A 26,658-nucleotide genomic window follows, 5' to 3' on the forward strand; every position below is an offset into this window, starting at 1 on the left:
GCCAGGTTATGAATCACTGTAGGACCAAAAGGCCAGACCTGGAGCTGCAGGACTGGGCAAGGTGATTAATGTCTCTGCAGTGGGGATTAGGCTGAGCCTTAGAGGTGATCTGTAACACTGGAATGAAGAGATGGCTTCCAGAATGAAAGGCAGGAAAATCCACACCTCGTGCAGTGGGTGCAGGCCTGTGGGATGTGCAGCCTGCAGGGAGTGCAAGGGCCAGGAGCTGTTGCCTGCCCCTGCCAGGCTCTGCATCTGCTTGTCCTGGGTGCTGCTCTGGGTTTTAGGAATGTTCTGGTCCTTTTTGCCACCTTAGCTGCTTGTCTTGGAGAAGTCTTCTGCAAGCAGACCTGGCCATCCTGCTGACTGTGCTGTATATTAATGCTTGTGGAGCTGCTGAGCATCCTGGTGATTCCTCATACGGAAAGGCTCTACAGCCTCTTTAATTAACTTAATTTAGACATTAGTGTGTCACAGGGAACATCTCTCGTGGGGAAAGTCTTTCGTTTATCACCACTTAGCCAGGGAACTGTTCTATTTTTCATTTGCATGCAAAAGTTCATCATGGTGAGAGTGAAAATTAACCCTTTGCTTCCCAGCCTGCACTTTCCTTCCTGGAGCTGCAGATGCATTGTGCAAGGAGCAGCACTCTTTGCACTCCCTTGTAGCATTCCAGAGCCAAATTTTGAGATGGAATATCATAGTCATTGCACTGATTCCAGAAAATCCATCTCTGCTAGCCCCAGGGAAGCGCTGAGCATGGCACAGTGGTGTTTCCTCATTTGGCCTTGGCTATTCTCTTTGGTATCTCTGGTCAGGAGGGAGAAAATGGGCTCTGGGGAGTTGGTGGAGCTGTGAGGCCTGGGAAAGGCCCCTCTTCCCCCAGGAGAGGCAGAGCCTCATGGCAAGCAGTCACTTCACAGCAGAAGCCTTGGAAGCAGCCCAAGGCTAATTAAAGCTGGCGTTCACGCTGGCATGCTGTGCCGTGGGTACCTGTGACAGATGGGGGCTGCTTGCCCTGACTGCAAGGTACTGCTACTGAAGAACATGGTACCAAAATGTCTTTCAGGGGCTGATGACTGTGGCTCTGTGGGGTCTGTTTGGGGAGAGGTAAGGGTGTGCTGGGGCTACCTGCAGGCAGCTGTACCAGCCCATCACTCACTGCCCCTGTCCTCTCCTTGTCTCACAGGTGAAGGAATGGCTGTGCTTGAACTGCCAGATGCAGCGGGCGCTGGGGATGGACATGACCACCGCTCCTCGCTCCAAGAGCCAGCAGCAGCTGCACTCCCCCTCCCCGTCCCCCTCCCAGTCCCCAGCCAAGCACCCACAGCCCCCCGCTGCAGATAAGACCCCGCCAGCCCCCCGCCCCCTGCCACAGGAGCAACCCAAACCTCAGCCCGCAACGCCGCAGAGGGAACCGCACGGCCAAGGACAGCCAAAACCTCAGGAGGCCGCCAGGTCCTCCCCGCAGCATCAGGCCAGGGCCTCCCCGCAGCATCAGCAAGCCAAGCCTTCCCCCTCTGAGCAGAGAAAGACGCCGGGAGATGCGGGGGCAAAGCCTGCTGCCCCGGCCCCCGGGGCTGGAGCACCAGAGCAGCCCCAGGAGGGGCTCACAGGGAAGCTCTTTGGCTTTGGGGCATCCCTCCTGACCCAGGCCAGCACGCTCATGTCTGTCCAGCCAGAGGCCCCTGCTCCGAGCCAGCCGTCTCCTGGCAAAGTGCCTCCAAAAATTGTCTTCAGCGACGCCAGCAAAGAGGCTGGGCCCAAAGCCCCCGGGGCGCAGGGCCGGGCTGGTGCCGCGGCGGCGGCGAAGCCGGGCAAGGCCGAGCAGGGTGTCAAGCCAAAGGAAGTGCCGAAAGCAAGGGTCTCGTGCCCCCTCTGCAAGGCTGAGATCAACGTGGGCTCCGCTGAGCCCCCCAACTACAACACCTGCACCACCTGCCGGCAGCAGGTCTGCAACATGTGCGGCTTCAACCCCACGCCTCACCTCGTGGAGGTAAGGGGGTGCCGGGGTGGGCGTCTTCTGATCCCAGGGTGTGTCCTCTCTCCTTGCTTAAAATGGAGAGAAGATGGGGTGCTTGCTTTCAAAGGGCTATGAAAAAGCCTTTAAGGAACTGCTGAAGCTAATTTTCCTCCTGGGGCAAGCTGCAGGGCTGGAGTCCATGGTCCTTCACCTCTTGGCAAAGACATGGATTTCATATGTCTACACTGATTTCATGCAAGGAACAGAACAAGGCATGGCTGTTGTTAAGGGCACCCCCAGCAGTGCCCCCTGTCCCCAAAGGTGTCCAAGGGTGAGGTCATGCAAGTGCCAGTCACCAATTTGTGTCCTCTTCCTCTTGCTGTGGAAGGAGCCCTTGGGCAGACTGGAGATGAGGCTAATGAGGGATGTTCTGCAGCTCCTGCATTCTCAAATAGTGAGGCATAAAGGAAGATGATACAGGGCAAGAAAGTGTCAGGGCCTCAGCAAGAGGAGCCTGGGTGCAGGACAATGGAATGGGCTGTGCATAGGGTGGATGTGGGAATGCCCAGTGTTGTATGGATGTGAATTGGATGTTGAATTCTGTAGCCTGCTGAGATGGAGTGCAAGGAGAGGAGAACAGAGGCTGAGATGGTCTGAAGTCCACCCAGTCTTACCTGTTAGAGTTGAGAGTGTCTCTGAATTGTGATGCCCACACAGATCATCTTCCCAAGCACCAAAGAAGCACCTTAGCCAGTTCTAGCTACTGGTGCCTAGAGAGGAGAGTGGTGCAAGTGGTTCAGCTGGAGCATCCTCCTAGCCCTTCCACCTTGGCACCTAGGGAGGGACATCTTCCTTCACCTCCTCCTGGACAAGTGATTTGAGACCCTGGCCAGAGGAGGCCCAGGCCTTGCTCCTGGAAGTGCTGCATATTGCAGTTAAGACACAGAATTGATAACATCAGCACGTGGAGAAGTTAATGGGAACTTGAAATGACCAGAAGTAGGATTGCTAATCTTGGATGTGTTCCATGGCAGATAATTACATTTTATGTCCCTAGCTCCTCCCTGCGGTTTCAATTACACCCAGTAATTTTCTGTTCTTCCTGAAGCTGCTGCTGCTGCTCTACTCATGGTCACGTTGGCAGTGGAGGAGACGCCTTCCCAGAGTGTCTGTGGAGGTGCAAACCCCCAAAGGGCCATCTCAGTGTACACAATGCTGTTTGCAATGCCAGTGCTCTGCTCCTGCTGCTGCTCCCCCGCTGCCTCCACCCTGCCCCAGGGGCTTGAGTGAGGAAAGAGTCCAAGTGTTTGTTCTTTGGGTAGGGCTGAACCCTGTTGGCTTCCCCCTGGGCAGCAGTGTGTTCCCAGGCTTCAGGAAGCTCATGGATTGGTGAAACGGCTTTAACGCTCCCTGGCACCTGGCTGCTAATTAATTAATTAGAGAATTAATTTGGGGTTGGGTTGTAGCCAGTAACGGGGTGATCTCTGCATGTACCAGGGAAAGGTGAGCTCTCCCAGCCCTTGTCTCCAGGGTCACTAGCTGACACCTGGGATTAAATTTCAGATTTTGAAGGCTGGACTCTGCCCAGGTTGCCAGAGCTCTCCAGTAAATGCCTTTGGACACCCTTGGGCAAACCCACCCTGGCATGTATGCTCCTCTTGGTGTTTCTTGCTGCAGCTCATCCCTGCAACATCTGTGAGCCTTCACACAGAGTGAAGACCCACAGCAAGATCCTACCCAGGCTGTCATGGGTTTTCTTTCCCTTTATACTGAACCTTTGTCCAGCTCTGCATGGTTGGGTTGGTTTACAGGATTTATTTTTATAAGACTTGAGGAAGAAGTGCAACACTTGTGCTGTAGATGTTTTTAACAAAAACTTTCTGAGGAAAGGAAAGCATTGCAAGGTCTGTTAATGTGGTTGGGCTTTAGGTTTGCTTGATCTTCTGGGAAAATTGCTCTGTGGTCTGATCTCTCTTTGCCTGCAGCTCACATGGGCTTGTCCCAAGGCCTGAGGTTCATGCAAATACCAGAACTCACTCTTTGAAGTAGTGAGGCTTGATCCATTAATTGCTTGATGAATTAGGACCTTGGCTATAAGCTGCCCTTGGAAGTTGTGTGAAAACTAATGAGGGATTTGATCCCAAGTCTGGTAAGTGCAGAGGAGCATGAACTGTGGTTGAGGTTGGCAGCACGCTCTGTACACACCCCTGGAGCCTGGGCAAGGCTTCACCCTGGGCCCAAAAAGCATCAGCCACAGGGAGGGAGAGGGCATGGCCCACAGTGGCCTGGTTTTTGGAAGAAGGATGGAGTTTTGTAGGAAAATAGTGCTAAAACCATGTGTTTCCTGCAAATAAAGTTGTATTGTCACTTCCAGAAAGTGGGGAAGGCTGTTGCCCCTATTTGCAACCCCCTAAAACTCCTGATTTCCCTGGAAAAATGTGTTATTATAGCCATGGTATTTTCATTCCCATCCCACTCCTGATCTAAAGATGGAGTCGGAGGCTCTGTGTCCCTGCCGTCCCCTCCCACCCTGTGCAGCTGCCTGGGGAGGTATCCAAGGAGCTGCCTCCTCTCCAGCTCTCTGTTCAGCCAAGTGCACTCAAACCTACCAAAAGAGGAGAAAATACTAAAAGTGCTGGTTTCTGTGGACTCACTGGCTGAGCTGCATAGGTGCTGAGCCACCCAAAGAGAAGGGTAACTTGTGCTTCCCTTATTGCTGTAAACTGATTCTTATGCAGGTGAAGGATGCTCCAAGAGCATCCCACCCATGAGAAGCTGGGTTGGGCCTCTGAGCCCAGAATTTCCAGAAGATCTGCCAGCAAGGCTGGCTTTCCTCTGGCTTTGGGTCTTGGTGGGCATGATCAGAAGGTGCTGGTGAGAACTGGAAGCCTAGGGCATGTGAAGAGTTTGGGGATATGAGCAGAATTTTGGCAGTACATCCCTGGAGAAGTGTGTGGACTGTGGCGGCCCATTCCCAGCAGAGGAATCCCAAAAGCGTGCCTGACTTCCACTTCCTGTGCATGCTTGCCATAATACATGTTACCCAGCTTTAAATAAGTTGTTTATGTGAAATACCAGGAGTACAGGTGCCTGGAGCTTCCTCCCACCTCCTCACACCTCCTCCAGGAGCTGCATCCTGGGAGCAGTACTAGGAGATGACACTTTGGGACTCTCCCAAATTCCCTACAGCCTCAGCCTGGTGCCATGCAGGAAGGGGAGAGATTTCTGTTGCAGGAAGACCAAGTGCTGGGTCATTTTTTTGGGGACATGGGAAATCTCTCCTGTTTATGGCAGAGTGTGCTGAGGGAACAAGTGATCTGGCAAGAGCTGGCTTGCAGCATGATTGGCCTTGTGCTGGCATGATGTTCTCCCAGTAACCCCAGTTGACCCCAATTGACTCCAGGGGTTTTGTATTAAGGAACAAATGAACTATGCATGTTGTGTTACTAAATAAACATGGCAGGATGCCCCTTTGCCTAATTAACCAGCCTGAAACAGGAGCAGTGACAAGTTTCATTGCAGAGCACTGCTGATTCCCAGGTGCCAGGCTGTGACCTCCAGTGGGCACCTGATCCTCAGGAGGGTCCTCTTACTGATTTGTGGTTCTCACCATACCCCATCCAGATGCTAAACCTGCTTTTTTTCCCTTCATTTTCCCATGCATTGTAAAAATAACCCTTTTTTAAAATAACTTTTAGGTTGTCATAGGTGGTGCTGCTGCATTGCCCTGTCTGATCTCACCAGCTGATGCTCTTGGGCTCCTTATTACATGCATTATATGCATATATAATATAGTGTGTGCCTATCACATGTTGGTGAGACACAGGAACAGGTTTCCCAGGGAAGCTGTGGACCTCCCATCCCTGGAAGTGCTCAAGGCCAGGTTGGATTGGGCTTTGAGTAACCTGGTCCAGTGGATGGTGTCCGGTGTCCTGCTCATGGTAGGGAGGTGGAATGAGATGAGCTTTAAGGTCCCTTCAGATCTGGGATTCTGTGATTGTCCTGGATGTGGTATCACAGGATGCAGGAGCAGTGTTTGCTTGAGCCCTTCATGGGACATGTTCCCCTTCTGCTGCTCCCCTGGTACCTGCAGCCAGATGCTAACCAGCCCTTTCAGATGGATTTATTGCAAGAGCTTGTGATCACTATATCAAATACTGTCTGGAAAGCCCCAGACCTCGCTTTTTATCACGATCCAAGAGCTCCTGCTGCATAAAATTGGTCCCTGAGCAGAAGAGCTCCCCAGGGCGGGCTGCTGCACTGCTCAGGTCCGAGATGCTGATGCTGAGCAAGGGGCTGACCTGCCCTACTTGCAGCTCCTGCACTCGGCTGCGGGGAGGAATGCCTGGAAAACGGACTCCAGGGGGATGGAAAAAACTCCCTGGGATCAGCCTTTGTGCAGAACAGGGCGTCGCTGCCGGCAGCCGGGGGATGGGTTAGAGAAGGAGAGCCGAGGAAAGGGTTTGTGCCAAAATTATTTTGGTGTCGGCACATACGTTTCAGAGAAGAGCAAAAAGGAGAGCAGGGGGGAGCACCCGGCTCCTGCCTCACCTGCCCTGGCTGCCGGGAGGAGCCTGAGTTCAACTCCCGACTGTGCCCTGCCTCCCTGCCCCCTTCCCAAGGGTCCCTGCTCTCGCTGGGAATGTAATTAGCTCCTAAGCAAAGAGGATTAGCGGGGTTAAGAGAGCCTCCAGCTCAGCACTGTCCTGGGGTGGAAATTCCAGCCCCGGTCTGGCGTCTGGGGCCATTCCCCCCTCCTTCCAAGGCAGAAAAGCAGGATATATGTGCCTGAAGAAGAACCTGCCCTCTGGAGCACAGGTGTCTGTGCTGGGCATCCAGCAGCTCTCCACCTCAGAGAGCCCTGTGTCCTTCAGGGGATGACCAGAAATGCTTCCCAAAGAGCTGCCTGCCTTCAGAGGGTGACAGGGAGTGTGGGTGACAAGCTGGGACAGGGGCTTTAAGTTTTCAGGCATCATTTTTCCATAGGAATCCAGGTCCTGTTGGTGTCCTGTTGTTCCTGCCAGGCTCAAGGGGCAGCAGGGACATGTTGTGCAGCTCCTGATGGAGCAGGGAGCAGCTGTTGTCAGTCACCCTTTTGAGGCTGTTTTCCCTGAGTCGAGTGTCCTGCAGTGACAGCTTGGCACTGTCCCTGCAGCTCAGAGGGGCGCTAGGATGGCCCAGTCCCCTCTGCAGGGACAAGAGGAAGAGCAAAGTGCCACTCTTGAAAGGTGAGCTGGGGGTTGGGCCCTGGAGTTTTCTGCAGGAGAAAGAGGTGGCCAGAGATGCAGGGCACAGGGTGCAGCGATTGCTGGGTTTCTCCTAGATTTTTGTGCAGAAATCATGATTTTAAACAATACCCCAGCCCCGAGGGTATGAATATTTGGGTCAGTCACATAAACTTAAGTCAAACTGAGAGCTCTGCACAGCAGCTCTGCACGAGAGAGAGGAAGGCGGTGTCGCTGGCCTGAGCCCTCAAATCCTGTTAAAGGCTGGTAATTAACAGCTCGCAGTGACTCAGGAGTTTTCTGTGCTGCTGAACCTGCTGTAATTAAGCCGGTTCCTGCTGCTGGGCTGGGCAGCACTGGGCTCCCCAACAGCTCCTCCTGCAGATACGGGGCTGGAGAGGGGCTGGCTCATTGAAACCTTGCAGGAGAGTCTGAATTAAGAGTTGTTCCCACCTGATGGGTGATGAGGAGCATCTGTGGGTGGTGCCCTCATGCAGTCCATGTTTCTGTGCTGGCCCTCGCGGCTGGATTTTCTGCAGAGCCCCATTAGAAGTTAGTCCTGTGTCTGCTGCTGGCTCTTGTCTTCTGCTGGTTGTGTTTTTGGAGCTTCTGGGACTGCTCCACACACTGGGGTTTGCCTTGCTGTGCCTGCTCTCAGCTTCTGGCCACTTTAAAGTTATATTAAGAACTGCTGTTCCTTTCTTTAATCAGAAAAGAAGCCCAGAGCTCCAGGTTCCTTTCTTGTTTTAGCTGCAATTATATTATTAAGGGACAAATGTCAGCTGTATGTGGACCCTGCTGATTGATACTTCTGAGGCAGCCACTGCCCACACTGCAGATTGTTTTCAATGCTTCATAAAACTGAACATTATTTTGAGAGGAGTGGCAGTGGCTGAGTGAAGTAGAAGATTTCTGCCTTTTAAATGAAGATATATTTGAAGTGAGCCATGCTTCCCCAGTGCCAGGCTGGTTTTCCAGAGCACATTTGCTGTGCCCTAGGACTTGGAGCTGCTGCCTGCTGTATTGCTGTGCTCCTGGGCTAGCAAGCTGCTAGGGCCAGCATGCCAAGGTGTCTCCAGAGCTGTCTTGCTGGGAAGTGAGTGGATATGTCAGGATCAAAGCCTGAGTGCTCACTGTGGCTCAGGCAGTCAGAAGATTTGGGCTTACAACAGGCAGCCCTTTGGCTTTGGGGAGGTCAGGATTGCTTCTGGGCCAGCCCGTGGTGCTGGAGCTGAGGTGGCAGCAGGGCAGATGTGACACCTGAGTCTCCACTGCAGATGTCCTTGTCAATAGTCTGTAAGAGCTCTTGGAGCCACCACCCCGCTGTGGGTTCTGCTTTAATTGGTGGTGAAATTTCATCCTTGTGGTATTGATTATGGTTTCCTAGAAAGTGACAAGGAAAAACTTGGGGAAATGCTTTTTGCCCATATAACATGAATAGGTCTTCATGGCAGTTGTTCTCCCCAGCTAAGCTTTGACTGCTTTTCCCAGCAAATGTTTATTTTGGTAGGTATTGCAGATCTGCTTCTCAGGGGTGGTGGTATTCTGTCCATGAAACTTCCACAGACTCATCCTTCAGAGAGTCACTCAAGCCATCCTTGGGCAGACAGACAGGGACAGTGACCTTGCAGCAGGGACATGGGTACAGACATACAGGGCTGTCACTGCAAGGACACTGGATTGGATATTCTCACCACTTGGGTGCCATGAATATTAAAATTCACCAACATGGGAAGGGCCTGAGTAACTTTCCATCGCCTGACTGAGGTTTCACAGTTTGGAACAGCTCTGGGAAAGGCTGAGAGAAGATCAATAACTGCCCTAATGCACCCTGTTAGGGACTTTCTTGACCTTGAGAAGCTTTGAAAAGAGTTACTGTTGTGCACATGAAAGGCTGGAGGCAGTAAAAATAGGCAGAGTGGAAGCACAGAGAGGAAGCAGGACAAACTAAAGCTGCCATAGTGTTTTATAGCTATTAGAAAGGGTTTCATAAATATATGTACTGGAGAGCAAAAAAACCCAGTTCATTCACAAAATCCAGGTCACCTGGTTCTAGCACAGGGTTTTCTGCCTTTGCTGTTCATGTCAGAGCCAGCAGCCATTCTGGTGGGGCAGCCCTGGAGCTCTGTGCCTGGAGGAGCCTTGTGCCTCTCTGCTGCTTGGGGCAGTGTCACTGTTGTCCCCTGCAGCACCAACCCAGGGATGTCCTGTTATCTCCCCAGGGAGCTGACAGGGAGCTGCTGCAGACCTCAGTGGGCACCTCACTCACAGCTGGCATGGGGGGAAGGTGAGGGGGTTCCTGTGCCACCCTCTGAACGCTGTGCCAGCTGCAGCAAAGAGCGGGAGGTGATGGAGGGAGGCAGGGGAAGAGGAGGGCAATGGTACAGAGGAGGCATGGAGCTCTCAGGGGAATGGGGACAGCCTGGACACTCATTCCTGCTCCGGCTGTGCCTTGCATTGAACAGTGAGTGTCTGAAGAAGCTCAGAATCAGTCCCCAGTGCAGGGGCTGGTACCCAACATCAGGAGGTTATTGCTATCTCTACCCTGGGACACAAAGTGCTTGGATGAGAGGGGCTTGGATCATGTTTGTGATGGTCAGCTTTATGAGATGGCTCCTTGGGGTCTGGTGGGACATGGCAGCACTGACCCCTGAGTCCAGGCTGCTTCATGGAGTGTGTGGGAGCTTGTGTGTGTCCTAGAGCTCTCCCTTGGCCACAGCAGGAGCTGCTGGTGGAGGTGGTGGTGGACACTGCTCTTGCAAAGGCAGAAGGTGTGGGGAGGGTTGGATTGGAGGGATCCTTTGGAGCAGCATGCCCTGAGGAGCACCATGCTCTGGTTTAGGTGGTCCCACCATCCTCATCATCTGCTGCTGGTACCTGCTCAGGAACTCTCCTGAGCATCCCTGAGCAGGTACCAGCAGCAGATGATGAGGGTGGTGGGACCACCTAAATCAGAGTCTAAAGCTGTGATGGGCAGACAGAGAAACAGCTCTTTTAGTGGGAGATGATGAGAGGATTTGGCTGTTCAGCTCCTATTTCCACCCCTGTGAGCAGCCACAGCTTATCCTGATGGGCTCACAGACCATTATACAATCTGGATCTTTCTTCTTTCTATTTTTTTTAATAACATGCCATGTTAGTGCTTTATTTGGGAACATGTTGGGACACTTAATCGAGCGTTTAATTGGCTTTGTAACAGTGGATTTCTGAGTGGGCTGAGGAGGAGACAGCTTTAGGGCTGGGTTGCAGTGGAGATGCTCAATTTTCCAGCTGAGATGGGAGCATCTCAGACTGAGCTTGCTGGTGTTGATCCACTTACCAAAGCACCGTCGTTCTTCCTGTTGAGCCCAGTGGCACTTTGCAGTTGTATCCTACAGGCTTGAGGATCTGTGAAGGTCCCTGGAACAAAAGGAGAGTGAGGAAAGGGGCTGCCAATGGTGAAGCATGTGGCCATGCTGGGGAAGAAGCCAGTGGGAATGCTGATGATGGGATGTGATTGTTGGGGATGGGTTTTGCTAGCTCAGGCCAGGCTCTTATGTTGATTCCTTTCTTGCCACATCCAAACTGTGCTGGTAAAGTGCGTGGGCAGGACAAGCCCACATGGGCAGCTGAGGCACTGGAAGGACATGGGTGCTGTGCTGCTGATAAAAGTCCAAGCCTTTATCAGAGTGTGTGCTATTGAAGGCTGTGTCCTTCTGTAAGGATCAGCAGGACCTGAAAGACAGTTTGTGGATCTACAACTCAGCCAATGCAGGGGCTCACCCTGGTTTAACAGTGTTCCACATGTCATGTAGTTCAGGACTCAGCCCTGCTGTGTGCTGGGATGCTCTGTTTCCCCCACATGTGCTGGGGTGAACCATGCAAGGTAAGGACTAAGATCCCATCTCCCAGGGAGTACACTGGCTGTTTGAGAAAACACTGCTGGGCAAGGGAAGAAATGACATTTACTCTATGGAAAGAAATGGCATTATTGGTGTGGTTAAAAATTACTGCTCAGGAGGTGGCCAGCTGGGTGTTCCTGTTCTTCCTCCATTAAATCATAGGATCACTGAATGGTTTGGGTGGGAAGGGATCTTAAAGATCTTAAAGCCCATCTGGTTCCAATCCCCCTATCATGGGCAGGGTGGTCAGGTTGCTGGAGGGACACAAGCTTGTCCCATCAGGTGGCACTGCCAGGAGATGTGGAATGGGGAGCTGGGCCTTCACCATCATCCCTCTCCTCAAGTTTCCCTGCTTTGCAGTGTAAACTCTGCTCTCCTGTGAAACAAAGCCTTCCTCTGAGGTGGAGAGGGAGGCTCTGTATAATTAATGCTGCTGTGGGAATCGGGGTGCTGCAGTGCTGCAGTGCCCAGGACTCAGCTGGGCTCCAGTGCAGCATTCCCTGCATGCAGCCATCCTCTGCTGGGCAGCACTGAGGAGCAAGCACTGTGAGCCAGGGCTCTTCAGCCTCTAATTTAAGCACAAAACCTCACAGCATGTGGAAAGGCAGAGAGCTGAATGGAGCAGGGAGGTGCACTAAGGAGCTGCTCCTTCCTCCTCCCCCTGGCCTGGTTACTGGGCTGATGAGCTGGGGAAGGTGGATGGCACCAGCCTGAAGCAAAAATAAACACCAAAGTGAAATAGAAAATGAAAGCAAGCTCATTCTTTGAAGCATAGTGGGACTCTGAGCCTGGGAAGGTCTCTGAATGGATATTTTGAGCAACGTTTCATTCTTACATTACCCAGTAATGTGTAGTGGTTCTCAGTCTCAGTGGTGGAGCTGTTAGTGTGGCCTGTGGCCACCTCACAGCCAGTTTTCCAATGATTTTTCTGCCACAGGGGTCAGGGACTGAGTGGAAACACATGATTGAATGCCTTTTTGGTTGACATTTGCTATGGAAGTTGAGAGGAAAATGTTTCACAGGGACAGTTTGTCTTCTGGAGGTGTGACACTTGCAGAAGGGGGGTCTCCATGTGCTATCCAGGGCAGGTGCTGGATAGCAAAGCCCCAAGTGCTAGAAATAGGTTTATTTATTTATACTAATTTTCTATTCTCCCAGAGGCAATTCTTTCATGGCTTCTGGGGACCCACATCCTGGCCTGAGGAAGAGTTGGGTACCAAACCTTAACAGGCACTTTGACCCCCTCCAGGGAGTTCATCTGCCTCTTACCTCCTTAAAAGCCTTGCCACAGGACCTTGTGAGCCCTGGCTTCCTCCATCTGCATTTTCTCCACACAGCAGAAGAGGGAATGACATGTCCCTCCATTTTCCACTCCCTGTTCATTTCCTGGCCCTCAGTCAACCCGTTCAGCACAGATCATCATCCCTGCTCCTGTCATTTCATCTGAAACAGCTTCCTTTTCCTATGTGTCCCTGGCTTTTTGTGCCTAAGAGCAGCTGCTCCTCTGGGCAGACAGAAGCCATGCTGCAGCTTCCTTGGTGGTGAGACAGGATTCCTTAAAAACCCCAGTGCTTCCATAGCCTCTTTCTTCACATAAGGCTGTAAAGTAGCTCCTTTCCAGCCCCTGGGAGCGTAGGAGGGATGAGCCAGGAGGTGCCATTATTAACAGAAGTGATTGTAATTGTAAGCCAGGGCATTAACAGAGATGCTTATGCTTGATCCAGCAGTGATTGCACTCCTTTCCTTCTTCGATTTTTATCCCTTTCCTGCTCCTGTGAGCAAGTGGAAAGGTGTTTCCAGAGCTTGGGCTTCCCCTTTTCCTTCCCTTGTGTGTTCACCCTGCAATATTTAGAAAGCATAGGCAATATTTAGAAGCCTCCAGGGGATAAAACGCTCCATCAAATGTGTGATCACTCTGAGAAAATGGGGAGTTATTAGGAAATGTCCCTTGAGGAACTGACAAAGCTCAGGAGAGTGCCAGAGGCTGGGCCAGCCAGGGCTCCAGTGTCTCCAGGGGCTTGCCTGCTCCCTAAGGACATTGATGGCTCTGGTGCAAACTGAATTTCTCTGCTGTGGGGATGGTGAGGCCCTGGCACAGATTGTCCAGAGCAGCTCTGCATGCCCTATCCCAGACAGTCTGGATGGGGCATGGAGTAATCTGGTCTAGTGGTAGGTGTCCCTGCCCATGGCTGAGGGTTGGAACTAGATGATCTTGAATATCTCTTCCAATCCAAATTGTTCTAGGATTCCATGATCTCCCAGATGGAATGCCAGCATCTGCTTGGGACTGATCACCTCCAGCATTGGGGGTGATGATACCGGGTTCCACCTGCAAGTGGCTGCTCTGCCACCCAATTAATTTTAATGTAAAATTCCAAATTTGAAAGGCAATGCTGGCCAGGCAAAAGAAAATTGATAAGAAATTTACACAAAGTCTAAAGTGGGAGTGTAGCCACACCCTCAGGAAACTGAGTAGGAACTCATGTGCCTGCCCTCTGGCAAAAGGACATCCAAAATTATTTATTCCTTTGCACTTTGCCAAGAGTTTCTAAATATGTTGCTTCAAATGGCACCTAGAGAAGTGAGATCTTTTAGGCAGTACACAAAATGAGCTGTTATAAGTAAGCAGCTCATTAACAGGAATGCTGGCACCTTCTCTTTGAAAAAAACATCCTGCTTGGATTTAGCACTGGTTGTTAAATTGTTGTTTGCAGACTGGATGGTGGTTGGTTTATAGTCCTGATGCAGTCACAGCCAAGCACAGGTGCGCTGAGAGCAGCAGGGAGCTGGAATTCCCAGCAAGGACAATGCCAGGAATCCAGGAATTAAATGTGCCCCCAGCCTGAAAACAGCAGCTCGAGAAGCTCAGCCAGGGGACCCTCCTGCTCCAACAGAAGGAAATATCGAACTTTCTCTTAAAAATTGCTTCAATTCTTTGTGTGGCAGAATAGAATTTGCTGGGGTGGGGTGGGCAGAGGTGTAGCCCACTGCTGGACTTGCTGCCCAGCTGAAATGCATTTCCCTTCTGAGGCTGTTCCTAGAGCTGATTTTAAAGCTCTTCAGGAGCTCCTGGAAGCATTTCCCCAACAAAGCAAATCGTTTCAGCTAATTAAGAATCTGATGAGAAAGCCCCAGGTAATACTTTGCAACTTAAACAACTTTCTGGAGTGTTTGGAAGAGAAACAATTGGAAAGGTGCAGCTGCTGTGGTTACATTTTGTGTGTTGGATGGCGCAGTGGAGGCACAGGGACCTGGGGGACACGGCTGTGGTTGCTGCTGTGCTCTGTGCTGCTGGTCACAGGGGATGTGACAGGGGGAAGGGGACAGGAGGAGGCTGGGGTGTCACAGCTCTTGTCCCACGCGGATGGTGGCTCTGGGCGTCCTGGCAGCCGTGCTGTGGGGCACAGGGGGGCTGTGCTGGCAGTGCCACAGGGCAGGAGTGGGTAAAGCATCCTCCCCAGCACACCCTGCAGGCCAGGCTCAGTGCTGGGCTGCTCCCTGTGTGCTGTGCCGTGCTCCCAGCTCTGCAGAGAGGTGCAGAACCCAGGGTGCTCTGCAGAGCATCTCCTGTTTCAGGCAGGGAAAATCCACCCCTGGGAGCTGTTCAGGCTCAGCCATGCAAAAATCCATGGTGATACAGGGGAAGGGAACAGTCCCAGCTTCCCCCAGCCCCGTGGGCAGGAGCCAGTGGAGCCCAAGCACCCTCTCACCAGGGCTGGAAGGCTCTGCAAGGGCTCTGCCTCCTCTGCTGAGGATTATTTCAGTTCTGTTTCTGCCTCACTGAGGCCGTGCTGAGCCAGCGCCAGCTGTCCCCGTCTGTGCCAACCAGTATTTGGGAACCAGGGCAGGCTTTTCCCTGTCTCTCCATGGCTATAGGTCCCCCACCAGCGAACCCTTGAGCTGCCTCAAAGCTCATTCTGGCTACAACCATCCAAATGCACCAGACCCCCTCAGCAGAGCATGAGGTTTTATTTCCAAAGCGTTCTCTTCACTGCTGCTTTGCCTCCTCATCTTCCCACTGCCATCTGCTCTGCCTGCTAAAATAAGGCGGCGTGCTGCGGGTGAGCGGTGCCGTGCTCAGGAGCCTCTGCTCTGCCCAGGCTGCTCGGCACAGGGACCCTCTGCTGGCCGTGCCGGGGAGCTGGCAAGGGAAGGGGAGGGTTTATCTGCCCCTCTCCCCGCCCCAGTTTCGGGTTTATCGCTCCGAGTTGATGGAGAGAGTGGTACCCACTCAGGGTGATGCCTTGCAAGGGATTTGGCCTCTCGTCTCTCACCTGGGGCAGATGGTGACTTGCTGAGACAGGGTGCCCGAATTTTAGATAGTTTAAGTGAAATAAACTCTACATTAGGAGACCTTAAGTATCTGGAGAACAGCCCAAGTCCTTCATGCTGCTCTCATCCCTTGATGCCCTCTCCTGTGATTTCCTTGTGAAGGAGTTACTGTAAAGGAACAGATATAGGACCACCTCCACCACCCTTTTCCCTGGAATGATGAAAAACCTCAAAGGCAGATTTTCTGGGAGCCTCTTTTCACCAAAAATGTGAATTCCTGTGCCCAGGACAGAGTGGGAATCACTCTGTGTCCTAACACGTGGCAGAGCACAATCCTCTCTCTGCTTTGTGTTTCTCACAACACAAAACCCAGAAGAAAGGTGAGGTGGGGAGAAGATGTTTTGCACAGTTAGCCCAGAGACCTCATTGCCCTAGGATACTGGAAGAGAAAGTACAGCAAAACACTGGAACACAAAGGGAGAGTTTGGGGAAATTGGAGACACCTTTGGGAGCGATAATAGAGATTTCTTAATTTCAGAGATCTGGTTTGGGATTTTCAGATGGGGTCACTGAATGCTTGGTATTGTCCCATGCCACAGCTAGCAGCCTTTGGCCATTATTTGTGTCATGACTGGGAGATAAGTAGCAGTCTCTGAGCTCTGACATGAAGGGCTGTTTTAGGGCTTTTTTTTGGTGTTAGGATATTTTAATTGTTCAGAGCTCAAAAAGCACCTGGTTCCCAAGCCTGTGGAAGCAGTAAGCATTGATTTCAGAGGGGTTTTGGTTGACTCAGAGACAAAATATTCTCAAAGCAAAAGAAAAGCAACCCTACAGGTATTTGGTTTGGGAATAATCGCACAAAGTGAGGGTGGGTTTGCCCATGGCTCTGCAGGTGTGGGCTCTGTTTGAGCCAGGGCAGGGTCCAGGCTGAGGGATGGGCAGGGCAGGGCTGGGCCCGGCCCGGGTGAGGGAGCTGCGGCAGCACATCCCACTGCTGCTGGGAACAAACACCCGCGCTGGCTCTGCGAAGGAGCTGTGAAATTCCCCTCTTTACATAATTCCTGCTTTACTCAGAGCTGTTAAGTATGACCAACAGTCATCTGTTTGCCGAGAGCAAATAGGACATGAGGAGAAGAGGAGCAAACCAAGAGCTAGGCAAAAGTATTTTTAACAAATCTGGGTTTTTCTTCAGGCTGGAAGTCAGGGGAGTGTTGCCAGCCTTTGGAGGAGCAGGTTTCGGCAGTGGCCCTGAACTACTCTTAAAGTGGAGCTTCTTAAATTACTTAAAGGGTTTAAGTGAGGTGGTTCCTCTTGTGCCTTCAGGAGCCACAAAGTCCCACAGGCATCTGTCTGTCTGCAGAAAGGGCGGCTGGGGAGGGAAATGCCTTCACAGTTCATATTAAATTGAGTAAATATGTGATTCATATGATTTTCTAAATTTTTTTGAAGCAACCATTTTATGTGAACTTCACCATTTCATTTTGGCTTCTCAGCTTCATTCTTGCTGCATTTGCTCTTGAGATGGAAAATTGCAGCTCTTCCACCCCAGCAGCTGTAGCAGTTCCTACTCCTGGCTCCAGAGAGACTGAGCACTGCTGGTGGGAGCATCCATCCAGGTCAGGGTATCAAATCACCCTGTGGCAGCTGGGTGGCTATCAGCTATTCCTAACAGAGGTTGAAGTTAAAATAAGTTCCAAAGCTGATGAAAATTGAATTGGCCCCACCAAGACACATTGTCCTTCTATAGGCAGCTCATGATTCCTGACTCCATCACAGTGCCCAAAATGTGGAAGGAGTCAGGAAACACTCAAGGTGAGGACAGGGGATGGTTCTGGGGAGGATGGTTGGAGCTGTACCCCAGGCAGGTGGGAAATGCTGGCCCTGCCACTCCAGCTCTGCCATGGGCAACAGGTGAGGGGATGGGAGAGGGTGTGCAAGGCATGAGTGTGGAAAGATGCTGCTGTGTATCATTTGGGAAGTAAAATGGCTCATCCATCTCCATTGTAACAACTCATGTTTCTAGAACGTTTCCCAGCCTCTTAGTGTAATGGTTTATTGACCTGCACAGCAGCGTGAAAGATTATGGGAGTTAATTTTTCAAGCTTATCACTTGATTTATTCCATAAAGGTAGTTCATTTAATTAAAATATTTCTGCTGCTGGAATCAGGACTCACAGCCCTGAAGCCTGGAGCAGGGTGCATGGGCTTTTTTGAAGCAGCAGTTATTTAATGTGGTCAAGCAGCACTGCCCACAGAAACCAAAGCATCCAGTTCTCTAGGCACACATGCAGTCAGGGCAAAAATCATGGATGCAGCTGTCTCCTCCAGTGCAGGAGTGCAGGTATCTGCTTCCCATGGGAAAGGGCCTTTGGTGGCTCTTAGCAGCCCTGAGCACCCTCAGCCACCTCCCACGGGGGCTTTGGTCTCTGCCAACATAGGGTCGTTTCTTGAGATGACATTAAAAAAAATAGCTATATTTAAAGCTTGGAAAGTGCAGGAACTGCAGGATATTGGTTTGTGATTTCCTCAGCTCCCAAGCCATGCTACTGATGGCTCCCCAGCCTGCTCTGAAGTGATCCCTTGTGATCATGAGAGAGGTTCAGAGCCAGTTTGCTGCTGCTGGACTGCTTTGGGGTGAGGGGACAGGCGAAGCAGCTTCTAGGGAGAGGAAGCTGAAGCTTACCAAGATGCTGATTTTCTTCTGGTTTGGAAATGAGTGTCTGATAGACACTTGGGGCTCTCTGCAATTTAAAACAGAGCAATCAGACAGCTTGAATCTGCTTTTATCAGATGCAGCAAATTGCTAGTTGTATGGCTGGATATTTTAGTCAACAGTAGTGCCTATGAAAAAAGAAGGTTTTGGTTAAATAAGACTCCTCTGATAAACTTAGCTTTTCTTGGATTTTCTTCCATTCAGTTGGAAAACCACATCGAATATTGTATTTGTTTTCTGCAGAGTTGGCCAGGTTTCCCTTAGCAGGCATTATTTTTGCTGCAGACTTGAAATCTTCTGCATGCAGGTTCACATGGCTTCTGAGGAGTCACAGTTCCTGTGTCACACGTGTGTGACATAGCCAGGAGGAACACCTTGCACCTACACCATGGGAGTGGGGCCCGTGGTGACGGGGTATGGGCTCTGCTGGACCTGCTTGACATCTCCTGGGCGTTATTGTGGGATTATTATCATGCAGCTGGTGTTCAGAGATGCTCTGCTGCTGCTAACCTTGGCTGAGAAATACATCCTGATAATGGGCACTGTTAAAGATAAGGCTGCTTGGCAGGCTGATAAATCTCGTTAAGGACTACCCGATCACAGAGTAAATTACAATGCATGCCCAGATCGATTCAGACAAAAATGAACAATATATTACTTTGTTATCACTTGGGGAAAGCAGACTCCTGGCTCAGTGCTCGTGGGTTTGGCTGCTGTGCTGGGTGGCACTGGAGCTTGCTGAGGAGATGCAGCTGCTCGGTGGGTGCAGCCCTGGCAGTGCAGAGCAGGAGCCCAGCAGCCCTCAGGGAGGCTGTGCTGGGAACAGCTGGTCTGAGTGTGGGTGGGAAGGGACAGGGAGCTTGGGCATGGAGGAGAACAAGAGCTGTGTTCCTCTCTTCTCCATGGTTAGATGATGGTTCTCCCAGTCTGGTCTGCCATGACTGTGAATGATCCAGACAGCTCCATAAATGTCACATTGGAGCAAAATGGGAAAATTAGAGCTTGCTGTCCTTGGGACAGCCATAGCTAATCTGTGAAAAGCAGACCAAACCCTCTGCTGCTTTAATACTGTTGCCTGGATTTTATTGTGAACAGAAAATCTTCTTAATACTTCATCCATTTGGATCCAGTCTCTCGGAACTGAGCTGGTAGTTAATTTAGTTCTTTCTCTGAGATGAAACAGAGAGGAATAGTAAGGCTCAGTGAAAAGGAAAATGAAAACTGCTTTCAGCATCAGATTTGCTCTCTTGTTCCTCCTATTTTTCTTTTTCTTAAATACTCAGCACATGCTCACGTGTCACCTCCCATCATTGCACCTCCAGCTGTCCAGCCTGGACATGACTTTTCTCCCACTTCTCTGGAAAGATGCTCCATCTTGAGTCCATCCCATGCCAGGGGCAATTTTATCTCCACCTGCTCATTGCAGAAGGAAACATCAGGTAATGGTCAAGGTAGCAGAAGATGTGTGGTGATAACCAATGGCCAAGAAAAAACACAAGCACATCCAGACTGGAAATAACAGCAGAGATAAATGAGTGCCAAAGCTGCTACGCAGTGGTGGCAACTGTGGGAAATCAAGGGTGAAATGTGAAATTTGGACCCAAGTGCTGAGGGGTGACCAGGTACAGATGGGAGTGGCTGATAGTAACAGAGAGAATGGCCCCTCCTCACCATCTCCAGGGAAACCCACTCCACTCATGTTCATCTCCACCACCACTGCCCTGCTGGGAGCTGGCACCTCTGCTTCCCATTCCCAAAGGCAGCTGGCTCCTTTCTGGATGTGTGTGCTAGTGCAGGAGCATGGCAGTGACCCTGCTGCTCAGCAGGCCCTTCCCAGGGCAGTGGATGCTCACCCACAGCACTGGCAATCTGTCCCATCGCTTCTGGACAAACCAAAAGCATCAAAGTGCTCTCCTCAATATCTTACTGATTATTTTTTAATTTTTTTTAAATCTAATGAACTGGAAGGAAATATGTTGAGTGGGGAGGGATGTCTATAAATATTCTGCAAAAGCACCGGTTTCCAAATTTTGGACAGCTGTGTACCCTTTTTTAGCAGCCCCTTCACACAGCCCACACAGCACCCAGGCTCTCGCCTTCAGCTCATTTGGAAATACACTTCCTTGATTGCAAAATAGTTTAAATCCTTTGACTTAGAACCATTCTTGCCGTTCAAAAAAGATTTTTTTTCTTTTTTTTTTTCAAGCTCCAAAAATACAGAAGGTGCTTCCTGCCACAGCAGCTGCCCTAATTTTGGAGGGGATGGAAGATGGGCAGGGATGAGCAGGGGGGAGCCTGGCTCGTGGCTATGGCCACACAGGGATGCAGGTGATGAGAAGCTTCCAGGGTGGGAGCTGCTGGATGCCAGAGCTGGGGTTTATTCTGGGGTCCCAGCCAGATGTCCCAAATGGGATGTCTAACTGGCCCCTTGGCATTTGGGTCAGTCAAGGTGAGCTGCTTTCCCAGTTCTGGGGAATAATATTTTTGGGGTCCAACAGGGAAATAACAATATCAAAAAGTAATGTGAGCTTGACTAACGCCATAGTTCCTGACAACACGGAAAAGTTGGTGGCATTTTCCTCAGCTTCTGTCAAGGCAGATTTGGGAAGGACGCTTGCTGGGAGCCCTGGGACAGCCCAGGGGACAGCAGAGCAGGATACCTGTCCACAGGTCAGCACTCCAAAAAGTCCATCCATTTACTGCAGCAGGCAGCCGTGCAGGGGAAGGGTCTGGAGCACAACTGAGGAGCAACTGAGGGAGCTAGAGGGGGCTCAGCCTGGAGAAAAGGAGGCTCAGGGGAAAACTTCAGCTCTCTACAACCACCTGAAAGGACACTGTAGCCAGGAGAGGGGTGGTCTCTTTTCCCAAGTAACAAGTGCTAGGATAATGGAAACATCCTCAAGTTGTGCTAGGGGAGGTTTAGATTAGTTATTAGGAAAAATGTCTTTGCAGAAAGTTTGTCAAGCACTGAAACAGGGTTCTCAGGGAAATGGTAGAATCACCACCCTTGGAGGGATTTAGAAGACATGCAGATGTGGCACTTGGGACGTTGGGTTAGTGGTGGCCTTGGCAATGCTGGGGTAACAGTTTGAATCGATCTTAGAGCTCTTTTCCAATCTAAACAATCCCATAATTCTATGATTCCACCTCCACTTCTGCCCAGGAGGGATGCCCTGAGCCAAGGTCATGGCCAGTGTGGTTTGCAGGTGGTTGGGGTGGCTGGGGTGTGACAGCCCCGTGTGCAGCTCCCGGGGCCGCAGAGCCGAGCGGTGCTGTCCCCTCTGTCACCGGCCCGGCCGCGGCTGCTGCAGCGCACTAAGCTGCACTTGGCAAGAGCACAGCTGTTCCTCGAAGGCAGGCAGAGGGTAGCATTGCTATTACTCATCAGTCAGAGACTTTCAGCTGCAATAATCCTGCGCTGGCTGTGTGCAGGATCGAGCTGCAGGGTGGGAGGCCCCATGGGAGCTGGTTTGCTGACCCCCAGGCTGTGCTGCGCAGGGCTGGTTCATCACTGCTGCAGGAAAGCAGGGAGCATAATCCCTGGGATGAGACAGACAAGGAACAGGACAGGGATGGCCACTTTGGCACCTGGCTGTTGTCTGGCTGCCCATCTCTGCTTGCCTTCCCCTTTCCATGGCACCAGTAAAGGGGATGGGCTGTGGAGCTGCCACCCTGCTACTGCTCCAGGTCCCCTCCAGGGTAGATTTGGGGAGGGAGCACTGGTGCAATACACACCATCTTTCTGCCCTGCAGCTGTCACAGGGCTCGGAGATGCCTCTGCCCATGTCCTCTCCCAACATGCTGACAGCAGCTCCAGTGCTCAGCCATTGTGTGCAGCTTCTTCCATCCTCTTCTTCTGTGTCTGTTTTCCACCTGAGAGAGGTCCCAGCACAGAGAAGGGGTGAAGTGGAGCAGATGGGAGGCAGAAAACAGGCCCTGTGAGGCAGAGCTCATCCCGACGAGCTCATTACCCTGTGCTGCTTTTAATCACATTATTGCAGTGTGAAGGCCATCAATACATCACACACATTTAAAATAGAGCTGGGGAGGGACCATCAGCTCCATCAGCCTGAGACAGGCCACAGGAACAGATAAGAATAGTCTGTTGCTGGAAAACACATCACTGGGTGGCTTAGTCAAATGCTATAAATAGCAAGGGATTGAAATAACTGTGGTGGCTTTCAGGGGAGCTGATCTGCAAGCCCGGGGTTGTGCTAAAACTTGCCCAGTTGATGGTAATGAAGTCAATTAGTGTGGAGCAGTTGGCAGCTGAGGAGACTCAGCTGCCCGAGGTGTGTGCAGTCCCCTCTCTGCCTTTCCCTGCAGATGGAGCTGGAGCTGTGGCGTTGGTGGGAGTGGTGAGGGCAGGGATGCTGGGGAGCTCCACTGCTCCCCCAGCCTGGCAGGCATCAATGTGTGCCCACTGGGCTCCAGAGACACGACCTGCTCTGCTGACCACTGCTTGGGAGTTCCCTTTAGTGCTTTTTTGTTTACAGATTCTCTCTATCTGTCTATCTATGTATCTATCTACTTGCATCTACACACATGCTAAGCTTCAGAAGCAGCATTGCATTAGCATGTGTGTATTAGCAAACATGCAGACAGTTCTGCATCTAGCTTGAGTGGGTTTTTGAGGTAGTTTTAGAGCAAAGGCACAATCAAGGTAGTACCCTGCACTTTCTGCCCTGTCTGTGCTGGAGGTGGCTGTCAGTGGTGGTGTGGGACACACAACCCCACGCTCTCCCCAGGGATGCCCCTTTGTGCTTGCTGGCCCCAGTTTCCCTTGGTCTCAGTGCCTTCCTGGTACTGGGGCACCTGAATTGCCTCTGGTGTGTTCCCATCCCAGATGCAGATGTCACAAGCACCTCCTCTGTGTGCTCCATCTCTCCTCCTGATCTCTGGTGCTTCCATCGTCACAGCGCACGCTTTGTTTCCTTGCCCTCGTTTCAAATCCCATCACTGCCTCAGCCTCCTAGGAGAGATAAGGGCTGGGTGGAGGGAAAACCAGGCCTGTGGTTGTCTGCTGATGGCACATGATTGTTCAGAGCACCCTTTGTGAACAACCCCATGTCAGATTTTGTTGTACATCCTCCCCTCTGTAATCCAGAATCCCAGAGAAGAGCCTTTGGCACTGGTCAGCACATCCCCTTCCCCCACTGTGTCCCAAAACTGTGTCAGCTCAGTCAAAGGTGCTTGGAGAGGTGTGGGGAGGGGCTCTGGGGGGGCTCTGGAGAGTTCAGCTGGGAGAATGGGCAGAATCCAAGGGGGAGTGAGCATCAGCCAGTGTTCAGGCATTGGCATCTGGAATGAGTGAGCACCAGGGCTGCCTGGGGAGGCTGCTGGCCGAGAGAGCTGAGAGAGGGAAGGGCACAGGAGCACCTGGAAGGTGAGGAACCTGCCAGGCAGAGCCCTGGCATTGCCTGAGGTGGGTCTGAAACAGCCCTGGCAGCCAGTGATCAGGCAGGACTTAGTCCCTTTCTTCTAACACTGTGCTAACAACCATGCACAGCACGGTCAGAGCTGCAGTGTTCTTAGCACAGGGATGCAGAGTGTTAGGGAACTGGGATCACACAGTGAGATGCCCCCATTTCTGCCGTGGGAGGGTGTGTGAAAGGTGTCTGCTTGTCAGGAGCCCTCCTAAAGGGAGCTTTCCTGCTAGTGGGACTGAGAAGAGGGCTTGGGAAGTGATTTTATGAGGTTCTTGTTAATTTGGATCTTGATTCAGATACCAGAAGTGTTTTCCATATTTTCCAGGCATCCATCTGTCACAGTGATGAGCCCTGCACAGTACTTTGTCAGCAAATAAATGAAATATTCTGGTGAGATTCACTGCATTTAATGCTGGGAGATGAGATCTGGCTTGCGAGATACTTGTACCTCATGCTGCTTATCTTACTTTGTACTGGTTTTTGTCCCACTATTTTAATAGATACTGTTTTGTTTGTGTAAAATGATGCTGAAGAGCATAAGTAACTGGGCAGAGTCCCAGGGGTCAGATTGTGGGGAGCAGTTTGTGTGGGGATAAAGAGCATGGCTGAGCATCTTCCAGGCACTGCAGAGGCTGAGCCAAAGGGCCTAGGGGCTGATGGGGATGGTGGGATTGGTAACCAGCAGCTGACTGGGGAAGCTGGGAAGCTTCTGGCACCACTGGCTCCCACCAAGCCTCTCAAACCTCCAAGTCACTGAGCAGAGGATTCATGTTTAACTGTGATGCTGAAGCTCTCTGGCTCCATCATTAAAAAAACCCAGCGGCGCTGGGGGAATTGAGCATTTAATTAACTTGCCAAGTGGTAACGTTGACCAGAATTATGCAGGAAGACTTCTATTTTCGTTAATTACAGTTTTGTTGTAGCCCATTAGTAAATTGAAACAATTGCAGGGTAAGACCCGGTGGAGGTTGGCCAGCAGGGCTGTGGCCACCTGCCAGCCCGCTCTGGAGCTCTGGGGAGCCAGGCACACCCCATCCCTGCAGCCCTCGCTGCTGACCCCCTACCCCAGGGGGAGCAGGGGCAGCCATGGGCACAGCACTCACTGCCCCTTCAGCAGAGCTGGCAGCAATTGTGGCCAAACCATGATGCCACTCTCATGGTGCACAGGTGAAACCTGGCATGGCCATTCCCACTTAGATGCAATGTCTTAAACGAAGCTGCCTTCCCTCAGTCCCTCATGTCCTGCCCCCAGGGTTCTGTCCTGCCTCTTGTGACCTCAGCAGCACTAATTGTCTCTCCAGAAACCCACTTTTCCTGTGACTCTTCTGGAAATCCCAGTTTTTTGGATGCAAAGAAAGCAGGGAGCCTGAGGAATCAGGGCAGTGACCCTCAAAGGCTGTAAGCTGATAACCAGCTGGGCTGGGCAGCCCCCAGTGGCCTCACCCCCCTCCTCGACCTGGCTGTGTTCCAGCGTGCCCTGCCGTGCCAGCGCCTCTTCATTTCAGATGGCATCTCAGGCACACTTTGGTTTCATCCCTCTCCTTAATTATTGATGCTTTCCTCTGCCTGGAGCCCACTCTGCATCCCAGCAGTGTTGCCCATCTTCCTTGCATTCCACAGCCTTCACCAGCCCCAGCTCCCCATAACTGTGCTCCCCTTGGTTAAACCCCCCATGGCCACCACCCCAGTTCTAAGGCAGCAAACCTCAGTGCCAATCCTCAAAGCCCAATCTCTGCCCTGATCAGGGCCAAGGTTTCCAGCATGTTTAAGTGTGGAGACAGACAGAAGCTGCTGTGCCTTTGCCATAAGCTCCTTACCCATTTTCCACCCCAACGAGGGGCACCCTGGCTTCCTGGGCATCCACGGGTTTGGTCATGTAAAGCACTAAATACAGCCTAATTATTATTATCTTCGTGGGATCTAGTTAATCTCAATGGGGATTTACAAGCTGTTAGCAAAGCAGCCGCTCCTCCAATGTTTGCATTTTTCTCAGGGGCAGCTTAATCCCCTTGGCCGTGTTCTCTGGGAAATGCTTGAGGCCAGGTTATGTGGAGGAAGAAGCTGCTCCAGAGCCAGTCCCCGTGAGAGGGAGCAGAGGTGCTGTGGGATAACAAACACCCTGAGGGAGCTGATAACGCTGCGGGAGAGGGACGGATCGTTTGTCACCGGCACAAGGCTGGGAGGGGCCTCAGCTTCAGCATCCCCACATCCTAAATCCCCCTGGGATTTAGCCCTCACACACATGACAGGTGTCAGTGCTGGGGTTGATGGGGCTGCAGAGGTCTCTTAATGGTGGACCCAAGAGCTCAGAATGGTTTACCAGAGGCATTCCCCCTGGCATGGGCAGCTTTGCTTGCCTCCACCTTCCCGCAGCTGCCGTGGGCAGGATTTCTCTGTCCCTCATGTGCCTGTGGGAGCTGGGCAGCTCACAGCTGCTGCTGCTGGAGCGTTCACTGCAGCCCCTGTGAGCTGTGATGGCAAATGCTGCGCTGGCTGCTGCAGCACGGTCTGTGCTCACACAGCTCCACGTGGCACTGGCTGTGACAGGCATGGGGCTCTCCCACAGCTCAGGGAAATTCAGCTATCCCTTTGCTGCTTTTGTGCCACAACCTCACAGTGATTTTCCACAGGGGTTCAGATTGAGGCACAGGGTGCAAGACTGTCAGAAGGGTCTCTTCAGCATGTAAGATCCCAGAGGTGCTGAAGGAAAAGCCAGTAAGAGAAAATGCAAACTCAGCATATGCCAGTCTCTCGATTTGAGTGTCTCTGGGGCTTGGCAGGCACCTCTCACAGCTGGCAAAGCCCAAGGACCTTCTCTGCTTGCCTTTCCTTGGTTCCTGCCTTCCCTCTGTACCCTGGCCTTCCTGCCTGCTTTGAAAGATGAGGGGCATTTCAGAGTGGAGCTCTACAATCTTTTTGGCAGAGCTATTTTTAATAGAGATTGTTCCCTTATCCACTTCCCAGTGCGGTCCCATGAAGAGCCAAGCTGTCACATCTACGAGAGCAGGATGGCAGGGTGAGCTGCTCAAACTGGGGCAGCTGCCAAGAGGAATGGCTGCAGAGCCACAGCTGGGAGGAACCTCAGGGAGGAGCCTCAGACCAACCTGCGGAGACATCAGATCATAGAACCGTAGAACGATTTGTGTTGGAAGGGACCTTCATCTCATTCCAGCCC

General features: G+C 51.7%; 1 protein-coding gene across 2 annotated transcripts in view; it reads left to right on the forward strand.

Annotated features, from left to right (window-relative positions):
- BSN (bassoon presynaptic cytomatrix protein) overlaps window positions 1–26,658 on the forward strand; it is an 88,561-nt gene that overhangs the window by 43,679 nt on the left and 18,224 nt on the right. For both annotated transcript variants that reach the window (XM_074550064.1, XM_074550065.1), the window contains exon 3: window positions 1,190–1,996. In XM_074550064.1, coding sequence (XP_074406165.1) covers window positions 1,190–1,996 — 807 coding nt within the window. The remainder of the gene's footprint in view (window positions 1–1,189; window positions 1,997–26,658) is intronic.

Source organism: Zonotrichia albicollis, chromosome 12 (assembly GCF_047830755.1).
Source record: "Zonotrichia albicollis isolate bZonAlb1 chromosome 12, bZonAlb1.hap1, whole genome shotgun sequence".
In the NCBI taxonomy this organism is placed as follows: Eukaryota; Metazoa; Chordata; class Aves; order Passeriformes; family Passerellidae; genus Zonotrichia; species Zonotrichia albicollis.